Source organism: Aotus nancymaae, unplaced genomic scaffold (genome assembly GCF_030222135.1).
Source record: "Aotus nancymaae isolate 86718 unplaced genomic scaffold, 86718_ANA_hifiasm-v0.15.2.pri h1tg000053l, whole genome shotgun sequence".
In the NCBI taxonomy this organism is placed as follows: Eukaryota; Metazoa; Chordata; class Mammalia; order Primates; family Aotidae; genus Aotus; species Aotus nancymaae.
The window spans coordinates 13,774,732-13,790,307 of NW_026988467.1; the positions used below are offsets into that span (position 1 = coordinate 13,774,732).

Sequence of the window (15,576 nt, forward strand, 5' to 3'; positions counted from 1 at the left end):
TCTGCTGGCCCAAGGAGAGGATTCAACCCAACCCTGCCCTTTCCTCCATTCCTCTCGTGCAGGGGAGTTGGCAGGCCTGCGGCAGCAAATAATAACTACACAAGAGAAAGCCAGTTTAGACAAGGAGCTGATGGCCCAGAAGCTGGTGCAGGCTGAGCGGGAAGCCCAGGCCTCTCTGCGGGAGCAGCGGGCAGCCCATGAGGAGGACTTACAGCGACTCCAGCGCGAAAAGGTTTGAGCAGTAGGGAAGGGGTGGGCAGAACTCTGAGCTACTGTCTCACCATCTTTCTTGCTCTGCCTTGGTCTCTACATCTGTGAAATGGGACTTAATCTCTGTTGTGGAGGCCCTGGGGACAGCTGGGAGGACTGGGGTGTGGGGAGGTTGTGAACCTTATTAGACATGCAGATTCCCAGGTCCCAAATCTGGTCCAGCCCTGGTAATCCTGATGCAGAGGGTGCACAATCACATTTGGGAAATGCTGACCTAATGTACAGCAGGAGAGCATTTTTATTTGCTAAGAAGTACTTTTTGCATATGAAGGGCCACTCAAACCTGAGCATATAGAAAGGCAAGGGGAAGTTACTAGAACACTGACTCTGTGGTTATATTGCCTGGGTTTGGATCTAATCTTGGTCACTTACTGGTAATGCTACCCAAGGTGAAATGGGGATAGGATAGTGGAAGCTATTGAGGATGAGGTGAGACCATCTGCATAAAGGGCTTAGCATAGTGACTGGCACTTAGCAAATGCTGCATAAGTTATTGCTGGCACTGGCATAGCTCTCCAGAGTGGCCCTCAGGACAGGGACCATGGGCCACCAAATCCTGGACAGGGCTGCCTCCGACAGCGGTGCAGGCTCTGACTGCGTGGCTCCAGGGGACACCACTCATCCTGCAGTCCCCTTGGCCTTGGGTGATTGTATCACACTTCTCCAGCAGGTGGCGGTAAAGCTCTTTAAGAAGGGGTGACTTGGCTGGGTACGGTGGCTCACGCCTGTAATCCCAGCACTTTGGGAGGCTGAGGTGGGTGGATCATGAGGTCAGGAAATGGAGACCATCCTGGCTAACATGGTGAAATCCTGTCTCTACTAAAAATACAAAACAGTCGAGTGTGGTGGCACATACCTATATCCCATCTACTCGGGAGGCTGAGGCAGGAGAATCGCTTGAACCCTGGAGGCAGAGGTTGCAGTGAGCCAAGATTGCACCACTGCACTCCTGGGTGACAGAATGAGGCTCCACCTCAAAAAAAAAAAAAAAAAAAAAGAAGAAGAAGAAGAGGCAGCTCTGTCTGCTTCTCACAAAGTTGCTAGGGGCAAGTGCCGGGGCAGGCACCTTCCCTCAGCCCCTCGGGGGGCGCTGCTCTTTGCCTGTGGGCTCTACCTGCCCACCTATCCAGTCCCCAGGGAGCTAAACTACGGCCTCCCTCTTGCTCTTGCCCTTTGCTCTGCCTGGCTTGGCCTCATTAATGTCCCCAAATCTGTGTCCTTCTCTCCAGCTCCTCTGCCACCCCCCGACCCCCTTCATTCCTCACAGCCAGTCCTAACTCCCCTCCACCCCAACCCTGCGCCCTCTTCGCAGCTGTCAGAACATCCCCTGAGCTGAACATCAGATGCTCCTTGTCACCTTGACTTGAGTCCTCTCCCCACTCCCTGCACTGTCCTTAGAATCCCTGTGGCCCACGTGGCCTGGCCTGGCCTGGCCACTTCCTGGGGCTCTGGCGCGTGGCTCACCGTATCCCGTTTCCCTCTACACCCTGAATCCTCTAGATCTTTCCAGGGGCTGTGCTCTTGGCCTGGGGTTCTTTATCTTTTCTCTCTTTTCCTGGCTGAAGCTACTTGTCCCTCCTCAGGGGATCACACTCAGACCCCCAGGCCAGCCCACTGCTACTCCTGGACCCTTTTACAGCCTTGGTGTGTCCCCATCACAGCCCTCATCACCCCCTTGTAGTTACCTGGTCACCCTCCCTATCTCTGAGAGTATGGCGGCTAGATGGCTCTTGCTGCCCTAAGGTTTGAGGGGTCTGCCTGTGCCCCTCCTGGTGTATCACATACGCCGGGTCCTGGCCCCCTAGGAGGCAGCATGGCGGGAGCTGGAGGCCGAGCGAGCCCAGCTGCAGACTCAGCTGCAGCGTGAGCAGGAGGAGCTGCTGGCCCGGCTGGAGGCCGAGAAGGAAGAGCTGAGTGAGGAGATCGCTGCTCTGCAGCAGGAGCGCGACGAGGGCCTCCTCCTGGCCGAGAGCGAGAAGCAGCAGGTTCGTGAGCCCTGGTGTGGCCTTCGCGGCTCTCTGAGCTATTCCTGTTCTCGGTCTGGGCCCTGCTTAGCCACCTGGCAGCTGTGAGCCCTGGGGCAGGCCACTTCCCTCTTGGGGGCCTGAGTTTCCTCACCTGCAGGATGGGATTAGAAGAGAGTTCGCAGGCCGGGCGTGGTGGCTCACACCTTTGTAATCCCAGCACTTTGGGAGGCCGAGGCGGGTGGATCACAAGGTCAAGAGATGGAGACCATGGTGAAACCCCATCTCTTTAAACAAAAAAAAAAAAAGTGGGGGTTCACAAGGCTTTGCTGTGCTTCATGCCTGGGACACAGCACTTGCTGAGTGACAGTGACAGTCATGACACCAGGAAAGCTGTTCCATATTCTCTCATGCTTCGTCCCACCCCAGGCCGGGCATGGATCCTCACGGCTGCCTTCTGAGCAGTCCCGATGAGGCCCACAGGCATCAGCTGACCTGTCCCCACAGTACCAAATCCCTAACTTTCCCATCATGTAATGGAGACAGGGCAGACCATGCCCATCTCCTCTCCTCGACAGCTGTGTACCTGGATGAGTCACTTTGCCCTCTTGAGCCTCCATTTACTCATCTGTAAAATAGAAGAATGAAGGCCGGGGGAGGTGGCTCATGCCTGTAATCCCATCACTTTGGGAGGCCAAGGTAGGCAGATCACCTGAGGTCAGGAGTTCGAGACCAACCTGACCAACAGGGAGAAACCCCGTCTCTACTAAAAATACAAAATTAGCCGGGTGTGGTGGCAGGTACCTGTAATCCAGCTACTTGGGAGGCTGAGGCAGGAGAATTCACTTGAACCCGGGAGGCAGAGGTTGCAGTGAGCCAAGATCGCACCATTGCACTCCAGCCTGAGTGACAAGAGAGAAACTCTGTCTCAAAAAAAAAAAAAAAGGGAAGAATGGAAGACTGTCGTAGGGGTGTCGTGGCGGGTTGGTGAGCTCTGTGGGTGGTATCCATGTCCGGGTTCTTGTGACTGCTGTTGTGCCCTTTCCCAGGGCTGCCTCTGCCCCGGGTCCACCTGCGGTGGCACACTCAGGCCTCTAAGCCCCCAGTGGCCACACTTCCCAGGCAGGAAGAAGTCCAAGCATCTCCCCAGGACCAACCCATCCCCCAAGCCCTTTGTCCTCTGCCTCTGCCCAGGCTTTGTCTCTGAAGGAGTCTGAGAAGACGGCACTGTCAGAGAAGTTGATGGGCACACGGCACAACCTGGCCACCATCTCCCTGGAGATGGAGCGGCAGAAACGGGACGCCCAGAGCCGGCAGGAGCAGGACCGGGTAGGGTGGGCCGGGCAGTTGGTGTCCATCTCATGAAGAGGCACTGGCTGAGGAGCCCCCACCGTGGGGAGGCAGGACCCCCCTTGTCCTGGAGAAGCTTCCAGGCTGTGGGAGAGGAGGTTCAGCCCTTCCTTTGGGAGCCCCCATCTGAGGGAGGTGGCTCAGCCCTGCCCTGGAGAATCTTTTTGGCCTGAGGGAGAGCTTGGCCACACGGACAGCATTCACAGTGCATCCAGGGGTCAGCAGAGGGCCCGGGAGGCCAACGGGAGGGGCCATGTTTGGAGCTGAAAGTGGACAGTGCAGCCAGCGAGTTGGGAGCAGCTGGGGCCCGGGGGACACAGCAGGACCAACTCTGAGGAGCCCCTCTGTCCCAGAGCACCGTGAACGCTCTGACGTCCGAGCTGCGGGACCTACGGGCCCAGATGGAGGAGGCTGCTGCGGCCCACGCCCAGGAGGTGAGGAGGCTGCAAGAGCAGGGCCGAGACCTGGGCAAACAGCGCGACTCCTGTCTTCGCGAGGTGAGCAGGCACCCCCCTCTTCCGAGCAGCACACCCTAAATGGCGCTGTGTGCCTGGGGGCTGGTCCTGTGGGACCCGGGAGAGTGTAAGATTCCTCCCTGCACTTGAGGACCAATGACTTGCAACTTACAAAGGAGACAGCAGGCACTCATGAAGCACCTGTCGTGTGCAGGTGAGATTTGGCCTCAAGGAGGGGTGATTGGGGTCTCTGCCCTCTTGCTGCTGTGCACAGAACAATCCTGACTGATGGTGACTTCAGGTCAAAACGTTACTGATTACAGCATGCCTTGCTCAAATGATAAGTCACAGCCTGCGGTCCGAGCACTGCAGAGGGATGGGGCAGGCTCCCTGGGGCCAGGGATCTGGGGTACAAGACCCAGCTTGAGGGGGGACCCTGACTGCTGGCCTGGGGACATGTGCCATGTGCATGCATAGGCAGAAGAGCTTCGGACCCAGCTGCGTCTTCTGGAAGATGCCCGTGACGGGCTGCGGCGGGAGCTGCTAGAGGCCCAGCGCAAGCTGCGTGAGAGCCAGGAGGGCCGTGAGGTGCAGCGCCAGGAGGCGGGCGAGCTGCGGCGCAGCCTGGGCGAGGGCACCAAGGAGCGCGAGGCCCTGCGGCGCTCCAATGAGGAGCTGCGGGCTGCTGTGAAGAAGGCAGAGAGTGAGCGCATCAGGTGAGGCGTCACGGGGAGCGGGGTGACCAGCCCCAAGTCCTCACGGAATCCCATCCCTGAAACCTAACTTCACCCCAAAGGTTCTGGGAAAATTGCCCAGATAGGGATTCTCTGTCTCCTAAGCAGAGCCCGGCACCTGGGTCATTTTAGGAGGGTTTCCTCCCAATTGATTGGGGAACAGGGCAGAGGGGCAGCGGGCAGAGTTGGGTCCAGACTCAGACCCACCCGCCGTCATCACCCTGGAGACCAGGTCCCCTCCTGGAGTCGCTGGTCTACCCCTCCCAGCCGAGGGCCTGGGTCCCAGCCCTGGGGGGCTCAGCTCTTGGGAGGGGCCACATGGGCAGGCAGTGCCTGACCCACTCCAGGAACTGGAGGAGGTGGCTTTTGTGTAGAGCCACTGGCTACTCCCAGGACCCAGGGCAGCCTCTGACCTCTGCCCTCTCCAGCCTGAAGCTTGCCAACGAGGACAAGGAGCAGAAGCTGGCACTCCTGGAGGAGGCACGGACAGCTGTGGGCAAGGAGGCTGGGGAGCTGCGGACTGGGCTGCAGGAAGTGGAGCGCTCACGGCTGGAGGCTCGGCGGGAGCTGCAGGAGCTCCGGCGGCAGGTACTCTCCCTGTGCCACCCCTTAACCCAGGCTTGCTATGTGCCCCAGGGCCGCCGGTAGCTCCCCCTTTCTGGAATCGTATTTCCCCATATGTAAAACCAGGGGCTTGAACTATGACCAGCCCTCTCACGTAAGCTTGGTGTGAATGGATGGGCTTTGAGGAGTCCTGGAATCCCTGAAACTGTGCGAAAGTCTGTGTGCATTTGTGTGCACACTCAGGCTCACACTTCTCCAAGGGGAGGAGCTGGCGTCCTTGTCAAGTTGCCAAAGCAATCTGCCAACAACAAAAGCTACAGATTTCATGAACTAGGTCAGGGGTTGGCAAATTGTGTTCTGTGAAGAGCCCAAATGGTAAATTTTTCCAGCTTAACGGGCCACACAGTCTCTGTTGCAACTACTTGACTCTGCTGGGGTAGTGAGAAAGCAGTCCCAAACGGCAGGGACGGATGGGTGTGGGTTCCAAACTTTGTTTAGGGACACTGAAATGTGAATTTTCTATCAAGAAATTTTGTTCTTCCTTTAGACATAATCCTTCTCCTCCTCTCCCCTCCCCTCCCCTCTGCTCCCCTCTCCTCCCCTCTCCTCCCCTCTCCTCCCCTCTCCTCCCCTCTGCTCCCCTCTCCTCCCCTCCCCTCTCCTCTCCTTCCCTCTCTTCCCCTCCCCTGCCCTCTCCTCCCCTCCTCTCCCCTCCCCTCCCCTCCCCTTCTCTCCCCTCTTCCCCACTCCTCTCCTCCTCTCCTCTTCTCGTTTTTGAGATGGAGTTTCACTTTTGTTGCCCAGGCTGGAGTGCAATGGTGCAATCTCAGCTCACTGCAACCTCCGCCTCCAGGGTTCAAATGATTCTCCCACCTCAGCCTCCTGATTAGCTGGGACTACAGGCACCCGCCACCACATCCAGCTGACTTTTGTATTTTTAGTAGAGACAGGGTTTCACTATGTTGGCCAGGCTGGTCTTGAACTCCTGACCTCATGATCCACCCGCCTCGGCCTCCCAAAGTGCTGAGATTACAGGCGTGAGCCACCGCATCCAGCCAGAAATGATTCACTTTCAACTATTTAAAAATGTTTTAAAAAAATAAATCCTTAGCTCATACCCTTATAGAAACAGGAGACTGGCCGAATTTGGCCTGTGGGCTGTAGTTTGCCCACCCATGAATTAGATGATCTAAACTCATCAACAGCAGCACACACTGAACAAGCACCTGCTGTCCACGGGGCACTGCCCTGGACACTGTGGGCTCAGGCTTCTCACTCTAGAAGACGCAAAGAACAGGAGGTGGCCTCATTCATCTCCTAGGTGCTGCCTCATCCAGAGATACCACAGCCAGGCCAGGTGCAGTGGTTCACGCCTGTGATCCCAGCACTTTGGGAGGCAGAGGCTGGATCACTTGAGCCCAGGAGTTTTTGAGACCAGCCTGGGCAACATGGTGAAAACCTGTCTGTACTAAAAATACAAAAAATTAGCCAGCCGTGGTGACTGATGCCTTTAATCTCGCACTTTGGGAGGCCAAGGTGGGAGGATTGCTTGAGCCTAGGAGTTCGAGACTAGCCCATGCAACGTAGTGAGAACCAGTCTCTACAAAAAATTTAAAAAATAGCTCAGTGTGGTGGCACGCTCCTGGAGTCCCAGTTACTCAGGAGTCTGAGGTGAGAGTAAATCTTGAGCCCGGAAGTCAAGGCTGCATCGAGCGATGATCGCACCACTATACTCCAGCCTGCACTACAAAGCAGGACCCTGTCTCTAAAAGAAGTTTACAAAATTATTTCTATTTTATTTATTTGAAATGGTGTTTCACTCTTCTTGCCCAGGCTGGAGTGCAGTGGCACAATCTCGGCTTACTGCAACCTTCACCTCCTGGGTTCAAGTGATTCTCCTGCCTCAGCCTCCCAAGTAGCTGGGATTACAGATGCATGCACCAAGCCTGGCTGAATTTTTTTCGTATTTTTAGTACAGATGGGGTTCACTATGTTAGTCAGGCTGGTCTTGAACTCCTGATGTAAGCTGATCCACCCACCTCAGCCTCCCAAAGTGGTGGGATTATAGGTGTGAGCCACCATGCCTGGCCCTCCACCAAATTTTTTCTAATTAAAAAAAAGTGATATCACAACTGGATAGTCAGAGATACTGTGATACCCAGAGATACCACAACCTAAAGAACAAATCCTTGACCAGGATCGGTGGCTCATGCCTGTAATCCCAGCACTTTGGGAGGCCAAGGTGGTCAGGAGTTCGAGACCGGCCTGGCCAACATGGTGAAACGTCTCTACTAAAGATACAAAACATTAGCTGGGCCTGGTGGCACACGCCTGTAATCCCAGCTACTTGGGAGGCTAAGGCAGGAGAATTACTTGAACCTGGGAGGCGGAGGCTGCAGTGAGCCAAGATCACACCATTGCACTCCAACCTGGGTGACAGAGTGAGACTCCATCTCAAAAAAAGAAAGAGAACAAATCCTCTCCACCTCCCACCACAGCCCCCTTCACCCAGGCCCCTTCCTGAGAAATCACAAGACTCCCTGAAAGGAACTAACGTTTGCGTGCCAGGCTCTTGCTGGGTGCATTGCATGCTATGGCATCTCATGTTACCCCTACTGTAGCACCATGGGGTAGGTAGGCAGCACCCCCACCTGCCCCTGTGGAGAAATAGGGGCTTAGAACATTGTGCTTGTCTCAGATTGAATCCCAGTCTGCTGTGTGTGGGCTGTGTGACCTTGGGCAGGTTACTGTGACTCTCTGAGGCTCAGTTTTCTCATCTGTTAAATAGGGATAACGTTACTACCTACCTCATATAGCATTGTACGAAGATTAAATGAGTTAATGTAACTGCAGTGCTTAGAACAGGCCTGGACACAGATGGTAAGTGCTCCAAAAATGTTCATCACGTTGTAGAGGTGAAAGAAACCCAGGTGTGGTTCCGGCCTGTGAGCTCCTGGCCTGCTAAGGGCTGAGCCCTCCTATTATACCCACCCCCTCATGAAAGGTAGTTTTGGTCCATTGATTAAATGGTAAACAGGCCACTGGTGTCCAAGTGCCTGGCATCACTCGAGCTCAGTGTGGTTATCTAGAGGCTGGCTCCCAGTGGGTATGGGGTGGCATTTGATGCATGTGTCCCTAAAGGAGTAGGTCCTGAGTGCTCTGGGGCCAGGACTGGGGGTACAGGGGCAGAGCTGAACCTGCTGCCATTCCTGCTCTGTCACAGATGAAGATGCTGGACAGTGAGAACACCAGGCTGGGCCGGGAGCTGGCAGAGCTGCAGGGCCGCCTGGCGCTGGGTGAGCGGGCAGAGAAGGAGAGCCGACGGGAGACCCTGGGCCTCCGGCAGAGGCTGCTGAAGGGCGAGGCTAGCCTGGAGGTGATGCGGCAGGAGGTAACTGGGCAGGCGGGCAGGCTGGTGCATCCTTCCTCCCCCCAGCAAGAAGCAGATGGGCACCTGAATGCCGGGCTCATTCTGAAAGGCTGCTCCCTAGGGCTTGTTCCATCCCCCTCTCCTTGAGACTTTTCCCCAATTATAATAAAAACAACCCAAATAACAATAACTCAAAGAACAGTGGGTCTACTGTGTGCCACAGAACAGGTGCGGGGAGGCCCTGTAGATACGCCCTTGTTTGAGTCTCTCAGCAGGCCCATGGGGTAAGTACTGTTAGCCCAATTCTTTTTTTTTTTTGAAACGGTGTCTCACTCTGTCGCCCAGGCTGGAATGCAGTGGCGCGATCTTGGCTCACTACAGCCTCCACCTCCCAGGTTTAAGTGATTCTTCTGCCTCAGCCTCCTTAGTAGCTGGGATTACAGGTGCCCGCTGCCATGCCCAGCTAATTTTTTTGTGTTTTCGCCATGTTGGTCAGGCTGCTCTGGAACTCCTGACCTCAGATGATCCACCTGCTGTGGCCTCCCAAACTGCTGGGATTACAGGTGTGAGCTACCGCACCCATCCTACCATTAGCCCCATCTTACAGAGCCCTCAGAGGCCAAGGGATCTACCCACGGTCACACAGCCACCCAGGTCGGTCTGACTTCAAAGCCCACATGCTTTCCACTCTGCCTTTTCCGGCTGTTTCGCCGCCATGAGTCTGTTGTACGGCCCGGACCAAGCCACCATCTCTGTGCCTCAGAGCGATCACGGGAGACGGGCTAGCACAGCAGGGCATGTATGAAGGGCCCTGGCACAGGTCCTGGCACTCAGTTGCTCAGTAGTTGGGGTTTCCTGTGAAACTGGTGACTGTGAGAGGCTGACTCTCTAAATGGCAGGGGTGGCTTTGTGTCTGTGTGACCACGCATGCCATCAGTAAATAATTTTTTAGTGCATGCCCCACTGTGTGTAGATTTATTGATAAATTATGTGCAAGGAGGGGCATTGTAGCCTAGTGGTTAAGGGAACAGCCTCTGGACACACCTCCCTCTGGAACCAGTAGGGACTTAACCTTCCTGGCCGTTAACTATTCCCATCTGCAGCCCGCAGCCCCTGTGTGGCCCTATGTGGTGTGCATTTCACTTCCCCACCTCCCCGCCTTCCCCCCGACCCCTAGGGCTGTGAGTACATGTGATTAATAAGCTGCTGTCAAGCTAAAAAAAACAACAAAAACATCTGGGCAGGGTGGCTCACGCCTGTGATCCCAGCAACTTTGGGAAGCCGAGGCTGGTGGATCACTTGAGGCCAGGAGTTTGAGACCAGTCTGGCTAACATGGCGAAATCCTGTCTCTACTAAAAATACAAAAATTAGCTGGGTGTGGTGGTGCTCGCCTGTAATCCCAGCTCCTCCGGAGGCTAAGGTGGGAGGATCACTTAAACCCAGGAGGTGGAGGTTGCAGTGAGCCGAGATTGTGACACTGCACCCCAGCCTGGGCGACAGAGCTAGACTCCATCTCCAAAAACAAAACACACACACACACACACACACACACACACACACACAATAGCCTTTGGAGCTAGAGTGCCTGACTTTGAATCCCAGCTCTGCAGTTTACTAACTCTGTGGCCTTGGACAAGTTATTTAGGGTCTCTGTGCTTGTTTCATCTTCTGTAAAGTGAGGTTGATTACTTCACTCCAGCCTGGGCAACAAGAGCGAAACTCTGTCTCAAAAAAATAACAAATCAACAAAATAAACAAATTCTAGTATTTTCTCCCACACTCCGGGGATGTTTTGGCACTGCCTGCCTGCTTGATTGGCGAGCACTAATGGAGCAAGAGCTGTGCTGATCACACAGCCAGGGATGGTGGGGCTCCAGTCTGGGCCTTGGGGGTGGGGCATCGGGTTGGGGGAGGCCTTGCCGACCCCACCTCCTGAAATCACTCCAGCTCCAGGTAGCCCAGCGGAAGCTGCAGGACCAAGAAGGCGAGTTCCGGACCCGCGAACGAGGCCTCCTGGGCTCCCTGGAGGAGGCACGCGCCACTGAAAAGCAGCAGCTGGACCACGCCCGCGGCCTGGAGCTGAAGCTGGAGGCGGCGCGGGCCGAGGCTGCAGAGTTGGGCCTGCGGCTGAGCGCGGCCGAGGGCCGGGCACAAGGCCTGGAGGCCGAGCTGGCCCGCGTGGAGTCGCAGCGGCGCACGGCGGAGGCCCAGCTGGGCGGCCTGCGCTCGGCTCTGCGCCGGGGCCTTGGCCTTGGTCGCGCGCCCAGCCCAGCTCCGCAACCGGTGCCCGGCTCCCCTGCCCGGGATGCGCCCCTTGGAGGTAAGCCAGCGCGGGGCGGCAGAGAAGGGGGAAGGTGGGCGGGCTGCACTGAGGCCCCGCCCCCACATTACAGTCTTTTTTTTTTTTTTCAAGGAGCCCGCCTTTCGCTGGGCCACGCCCCTCCACCGAGGCTCGCTTCTTAGTCCCGCCCCGTTACCGAGGCCCCTCCCTTCACTGATCCATGTTTCTCTAGGGCGCTTTTTTTTTTTTTTTTTTAAGACAAGGCCTCACTCTGTTGTCTGGGCTCAACTGGTCCTCCCTCCTCAGCCTCCTGAGCAGCTGGGATACAGGTGTACCACCACGCCCAGCTAATTTTTGTAGTTTTTGTAGAGACGGGCTCACTATGTTGCCCAGGCTGGTCTTAAACCCCTGGCTTCAAGCAATCCTCCTGTCTCTGCCTCTCAAAGTGTTGGAATTACAGGAATGAGTCACAGCACCCGGTCTAGGTCGCTTCTTTTTGCGGGGAGGGGAGGTGGTTATTTTTAGTTTTTGAGACAGGGTCTCACTCCGTCACCCTGAAGTGCAGTAGTGTGATCTCGGCTCACTGCAACCTCTGCCTCCTGGGCTCAAGTGATCCTCCCACCTCAACTTCCTAAGTAGCTGGGACTACAGGCATACACTACCACGTCTGGTTAATCTTTGTATTTTTAGTAGAGACGGGGTTTCGCCATGTGGCTGATCTCGAACTCCTGGACTCAGGCAATCCTCCCACCTCAGCCTCCCAAAGTCTGCGCCACCACGCCTTTCCTGGATTGGGAGATGGAGGGTTTTAATGCCCTTGACTCCTTTTCTGATATTCTGAGCCTCCATCCTTAGTTGACCCTGCCCTCTCTCCAGCAACACCCTATTTTCTTCAGCCTCTCATCCCCAGCCCCGCACTATGCCTGTGACCTCAACATCTCCCTCACATAGATACACCGCCAGGCCTGATCCCTTCTAGGAAATCCTTCCAAAGGAAAAACCAGGCACGGGACATTGCTGTTCGGAATGTAAAATGCTGCAGTCACCGTGGAAAATAATTTGGCAGTTCCTTAGAACGCTAAAAATAGAATTACTGTAGACCCAGTAATTCCGCTTGTAGGTATATACCCCAAAGAACTGGAAACAGGGGCATGAGCAGATATTTGAGCACCAGTGCTCATTGCAGCATTACTCACAATAGTCAAAGGAAACAGCCCAAATGTCCATCTACAGATGAATGCATAAACCAAATGCGGTGTGGACAGACCGAGGAATATTATCCGGCCTTCGAAAGGAATGACGTTCTGATACATGCCATAACACGAATAAACCTTGACAACATTATGATAAGTGAAATCCATGTCACCAAAGGACCAAATACAGTATGATTCCACTTATATGAAATATCTAGAATAAAGAAATTCAGGCCGGGCGCGGTGGCTCACGCCTGTAATCCCAGCACTTTGGGAGGCCGAGGTGGGTGGATCACGCGGTCAAGAGATTGAGACCATCCTGGTCAACATGGTGAAACCCCGTCTCTACTAAAAATACAAAAAATTAGCTGGGCATGGTAGTGCGTGCCTGTAATCCCAGCTACTCAGGAGGCTCAGGCAGGAGAATTGCCTGAACCCAGGAGGCGGAGGTTGCGGTGAGCCAAGATCGCACCATTGCACTCCAGCCTGGGTAACAAGAGCGAGACTCCGTCTCCAAAAAAAAAAGAAAGAAAAGAAATTCATAGACAGAAAGCAGATTAGAGGTTACTAAGGGCTGAGGATTGGGGGGTTACTGCTCTATGTAGTTGTTAAAATTTCTGTTTGGGGCTCCTAGTTTGCCAAAGCTACTGTAACAAAGGACAGTATCCTTGGTGTCCGAGGGGGATTGGTTCTAGGACCCCATTGGATACCAAAATTGGTGCATGCTCAAGTCCTTGATATGAAATGGCATAGTACTTGCATATGGCATATGTGCACACTGCCATATACTTTCAGTCATCTTTAGGTTGCTCACAATACCAGATATAGTTAAATGGAAAGAGTTGTTATAATATATTGTTTTTGTCTTTTTTTTTTTTTAAGATGGAGTCTCACTCTGTTGTCCAGGCTGGAGTGCAGTAGCATGATCTCAGCTCACTGCAATCTCTGCCTCCCAGGTTAAAGTGATTCTCCTGCCTCTGCCACACCTGGCTAATTTTTGTATTTTTAGTAGAGACAGGGTTTTACCATGTTGGCCAGTCGAGTCTTGAACTCCTGACTTTAAGTGATCTGCCCACCTTAGCCTCCCAAAGTGCTGGGATTACAGATGTGAGCCATTACATACCCGGCTAATTTTTATATATATATATTTTTTGTTGTTGTTGTTGTTGTAGAAATGGGGTTTCACCATGTTGGTCAGGCTGGTCTCAAACTCCTGACCTATTGGGCCAAACTCCTGACCATCTAGTCGGGATGATCGGGGAACAGATGATAGTGATGGCTGCACAACAGTGAATGTAATTCATGCCGCTCAGTTGTACACTTAAAAATGGTGCAAATGTGCCAGGCACGGCAGCTTATGCCTGTAATCTCAGCCCTTTGGAGGCCTAGGTGGGTGGATCACCTGAAGTCAGGAGTTGAGGACCAGCTTGGCTAACATGATGAAACCCCATTTCTACTTAAAAAAAAAAATACAGGCCGGGCGCGGTGGCTCACGCCTGTAATCCCAGCACTTTGGGAGGCCAAGGCAGGTGGATCACGAGGTCAAGAGATTGAGACCATCCTGGTCAACAAGGTGAAATCCCGTCTATACTAAAAATACAAAAATTAGCTGGGCATGGTGGTATGCGCCTGTAATCCCAGCTACTCGGGAGGCTGAGGCAGGAGAATTGCTTGAACCCAGGAGGCGGAGGTTGCAATGAGCCGAGATCGCGCCATTGCACTCCAGTCTGGGTAACAACAGCGAAACTCCACCTTAAAAAAAAAAAATACAAAAAATTAGCCAGGCACAGTGGCGCACACCTGTAATCACAGCTACTCAGGAGGCTGAGGCAGGAGAATAGCTTGAACCTGGGAGGTGGAGGTTGCAGTGAGCTGAGATGCTGAGATTGCGCCATTGCACTCCAGCCTGGGCAACAAGAGCAAAATTCTGTCTCCAAAAAAAAAAGAAAAGAAAAGAAAAGTGAAAAAGGGCTGGGTGCAGTGGCTCACACCTGTAATCCCAGCACTTTATGGGGCTGAGGGGGCTGGATCACTTGAGTCCAGGAGTTCGAGACCAGCCTAGTCAACATGGTGAAACCGCATCTCTATAAAACAACAACAACAACAATTAGCTAGGCATGGTGGCACATGCGTGTAGTCTCAGCTACTTGGGAGGCTGAGGCAGGAGGATCTATTGAGCCTGTGAAGTAGAGGCTACAGTGAGCTGTGATCATACCACTGTGCTCCAACCTGGGCAACAGAGCAAGACCCTGTCTAAAAAATAAATAAATAAATGGTGAAACTGGGACACTTTTATGTTATGTATGTTTTGTCACAACAACAAAAAAATTGGGGAAAAGCCAAGGGAGGGGCCAGGGCTGTTTATGTGGGGGCAGCAGGTCCCTCACTGAGGAGGTGATGGGGAAGGGGAGAGCGGTTGTGAGCTGGGACTCAGGATCAGTGGGGAGGTCTGAAGTGGAGGCACCCCTTTCCTGTGGACAGCAGGGGCCAGCAGTCCCAGAGCATCAAGCAGGAGAGTAAGGGGTAGGGACAAAGGGCTTGCTACAGTAGACATTGCAGGACTTTTACCCTGAGATAATGGGACCTTCTAGAGCTGGAGGCCCCAGGGGCAGGCATGCTTCTTTGGGAACCTCTGAGTAGGGCTCTTTGGGTGGTGACCAGGTTTGTGGCTGCCAGGCAGTTTTGGTGTCGCTCTGACGTCGCCGAGGCAGTATGCTCATGGCAGGACCCTTGTCCTGCAGTTCCAGTGCCAGCCTCCAGGTAGCACCCTGGTTCTACACACCCTGCCCCCTCTACCTCCCCAGGCCTTCACTCCAAGCAGGGTGCACAATTTTCTGCCAGGGAGTCGGGCTGCCTGGGTTCCCATCTCAGCTCTGAAACTTTCCAGCATTGGAAACAAGCAAATCACTTTTTTTTTTTTTGAGTTGAAGTCTCGTTCTGTTGCCTATGCTGGAGTGCAGTGGCACCATCTCGGCTCATTGCAACTTCCTCCTCCTAGGTTCAAGCGATTCTCCTGCCTCAGCCTCCCAAATAGCTGGGACTACAGGCGTGCGCCACTGTGCCTGGCTGATTTTTTGTATTTTTAGTAGAGACACGGTTTCACCATGTTGGCCAGACTGGTCTTGAACTCCTGACTTCAGGTGATCTGCCTGCCTGGGCCTCCCATAGTGCTGGGTGTGAGCTGCCATGCCCAGCCCACCTTTTTTTTTTTTTTTTTTGAGATGGAGTCTTGCTCTGTTATCCAGGCTACTGTGCAGTGGCACTATCTCAACTCACTGTAACCTCTGTCTCTGGGGTTCAAGTGATTTTCCTGCCTCAGTCTGCAGACCTCAGCCTCTCCAGTAGCTGGGACTGTAAGTGTGGGCCACCGTGCCCAGCTACTTTTTAAATTTTA

The 15,576-nt window shown here is 54.1% G+C and overlaps 1 protein-coding gene across 3 annotated transcripts in view; it reads left to right on the forward strand.

Annotated features, from left to right (window-relative positions):
- CROCC (ciliary rootlet coiled-coil, rootletin) overlaps window positions 1–15,576 on the forward strand; it is a 51,640-nt gene that overhangs the window by 27,516 nt on the left and 8,548 nt on the right. For all 3 annotated transcript variants that reach the window (XM_064363346.1, XM_064363348.1, XM_064363347.1), the window contains 8 exons: window positions 63–232; window positions 2,076–2,255; window positions 3,429–3,563; window positions 3,938–4,081; window positions 4,517–4,755; window positions 5,202–5,361; window positions 8,561–8,728; window positions 10,656–11,028. In XM_064363346.1, the coding sequence (XP_064219416.1) occupies window positions 63–232; window positions 2,076–2,255; window positions 3,429–3,563; window positions 3,938–4,081; window positions 4,517–4,755; window positions 5,202–5,361; window positions 8,561–8,728; window positions 10,656–11,028 (1,569 nt within the window). The remainder of the gene's footprint in view (window positions 1–62; window positions 233–2,075; window positions 2,256–3,428; window positions 3,564–3,937; window positions 4,082–4,516; window positions 4,756–5,201; window positions 5,362–8,560; window positions 8,729–10,655; window positions 11,029–15,576) is intronic.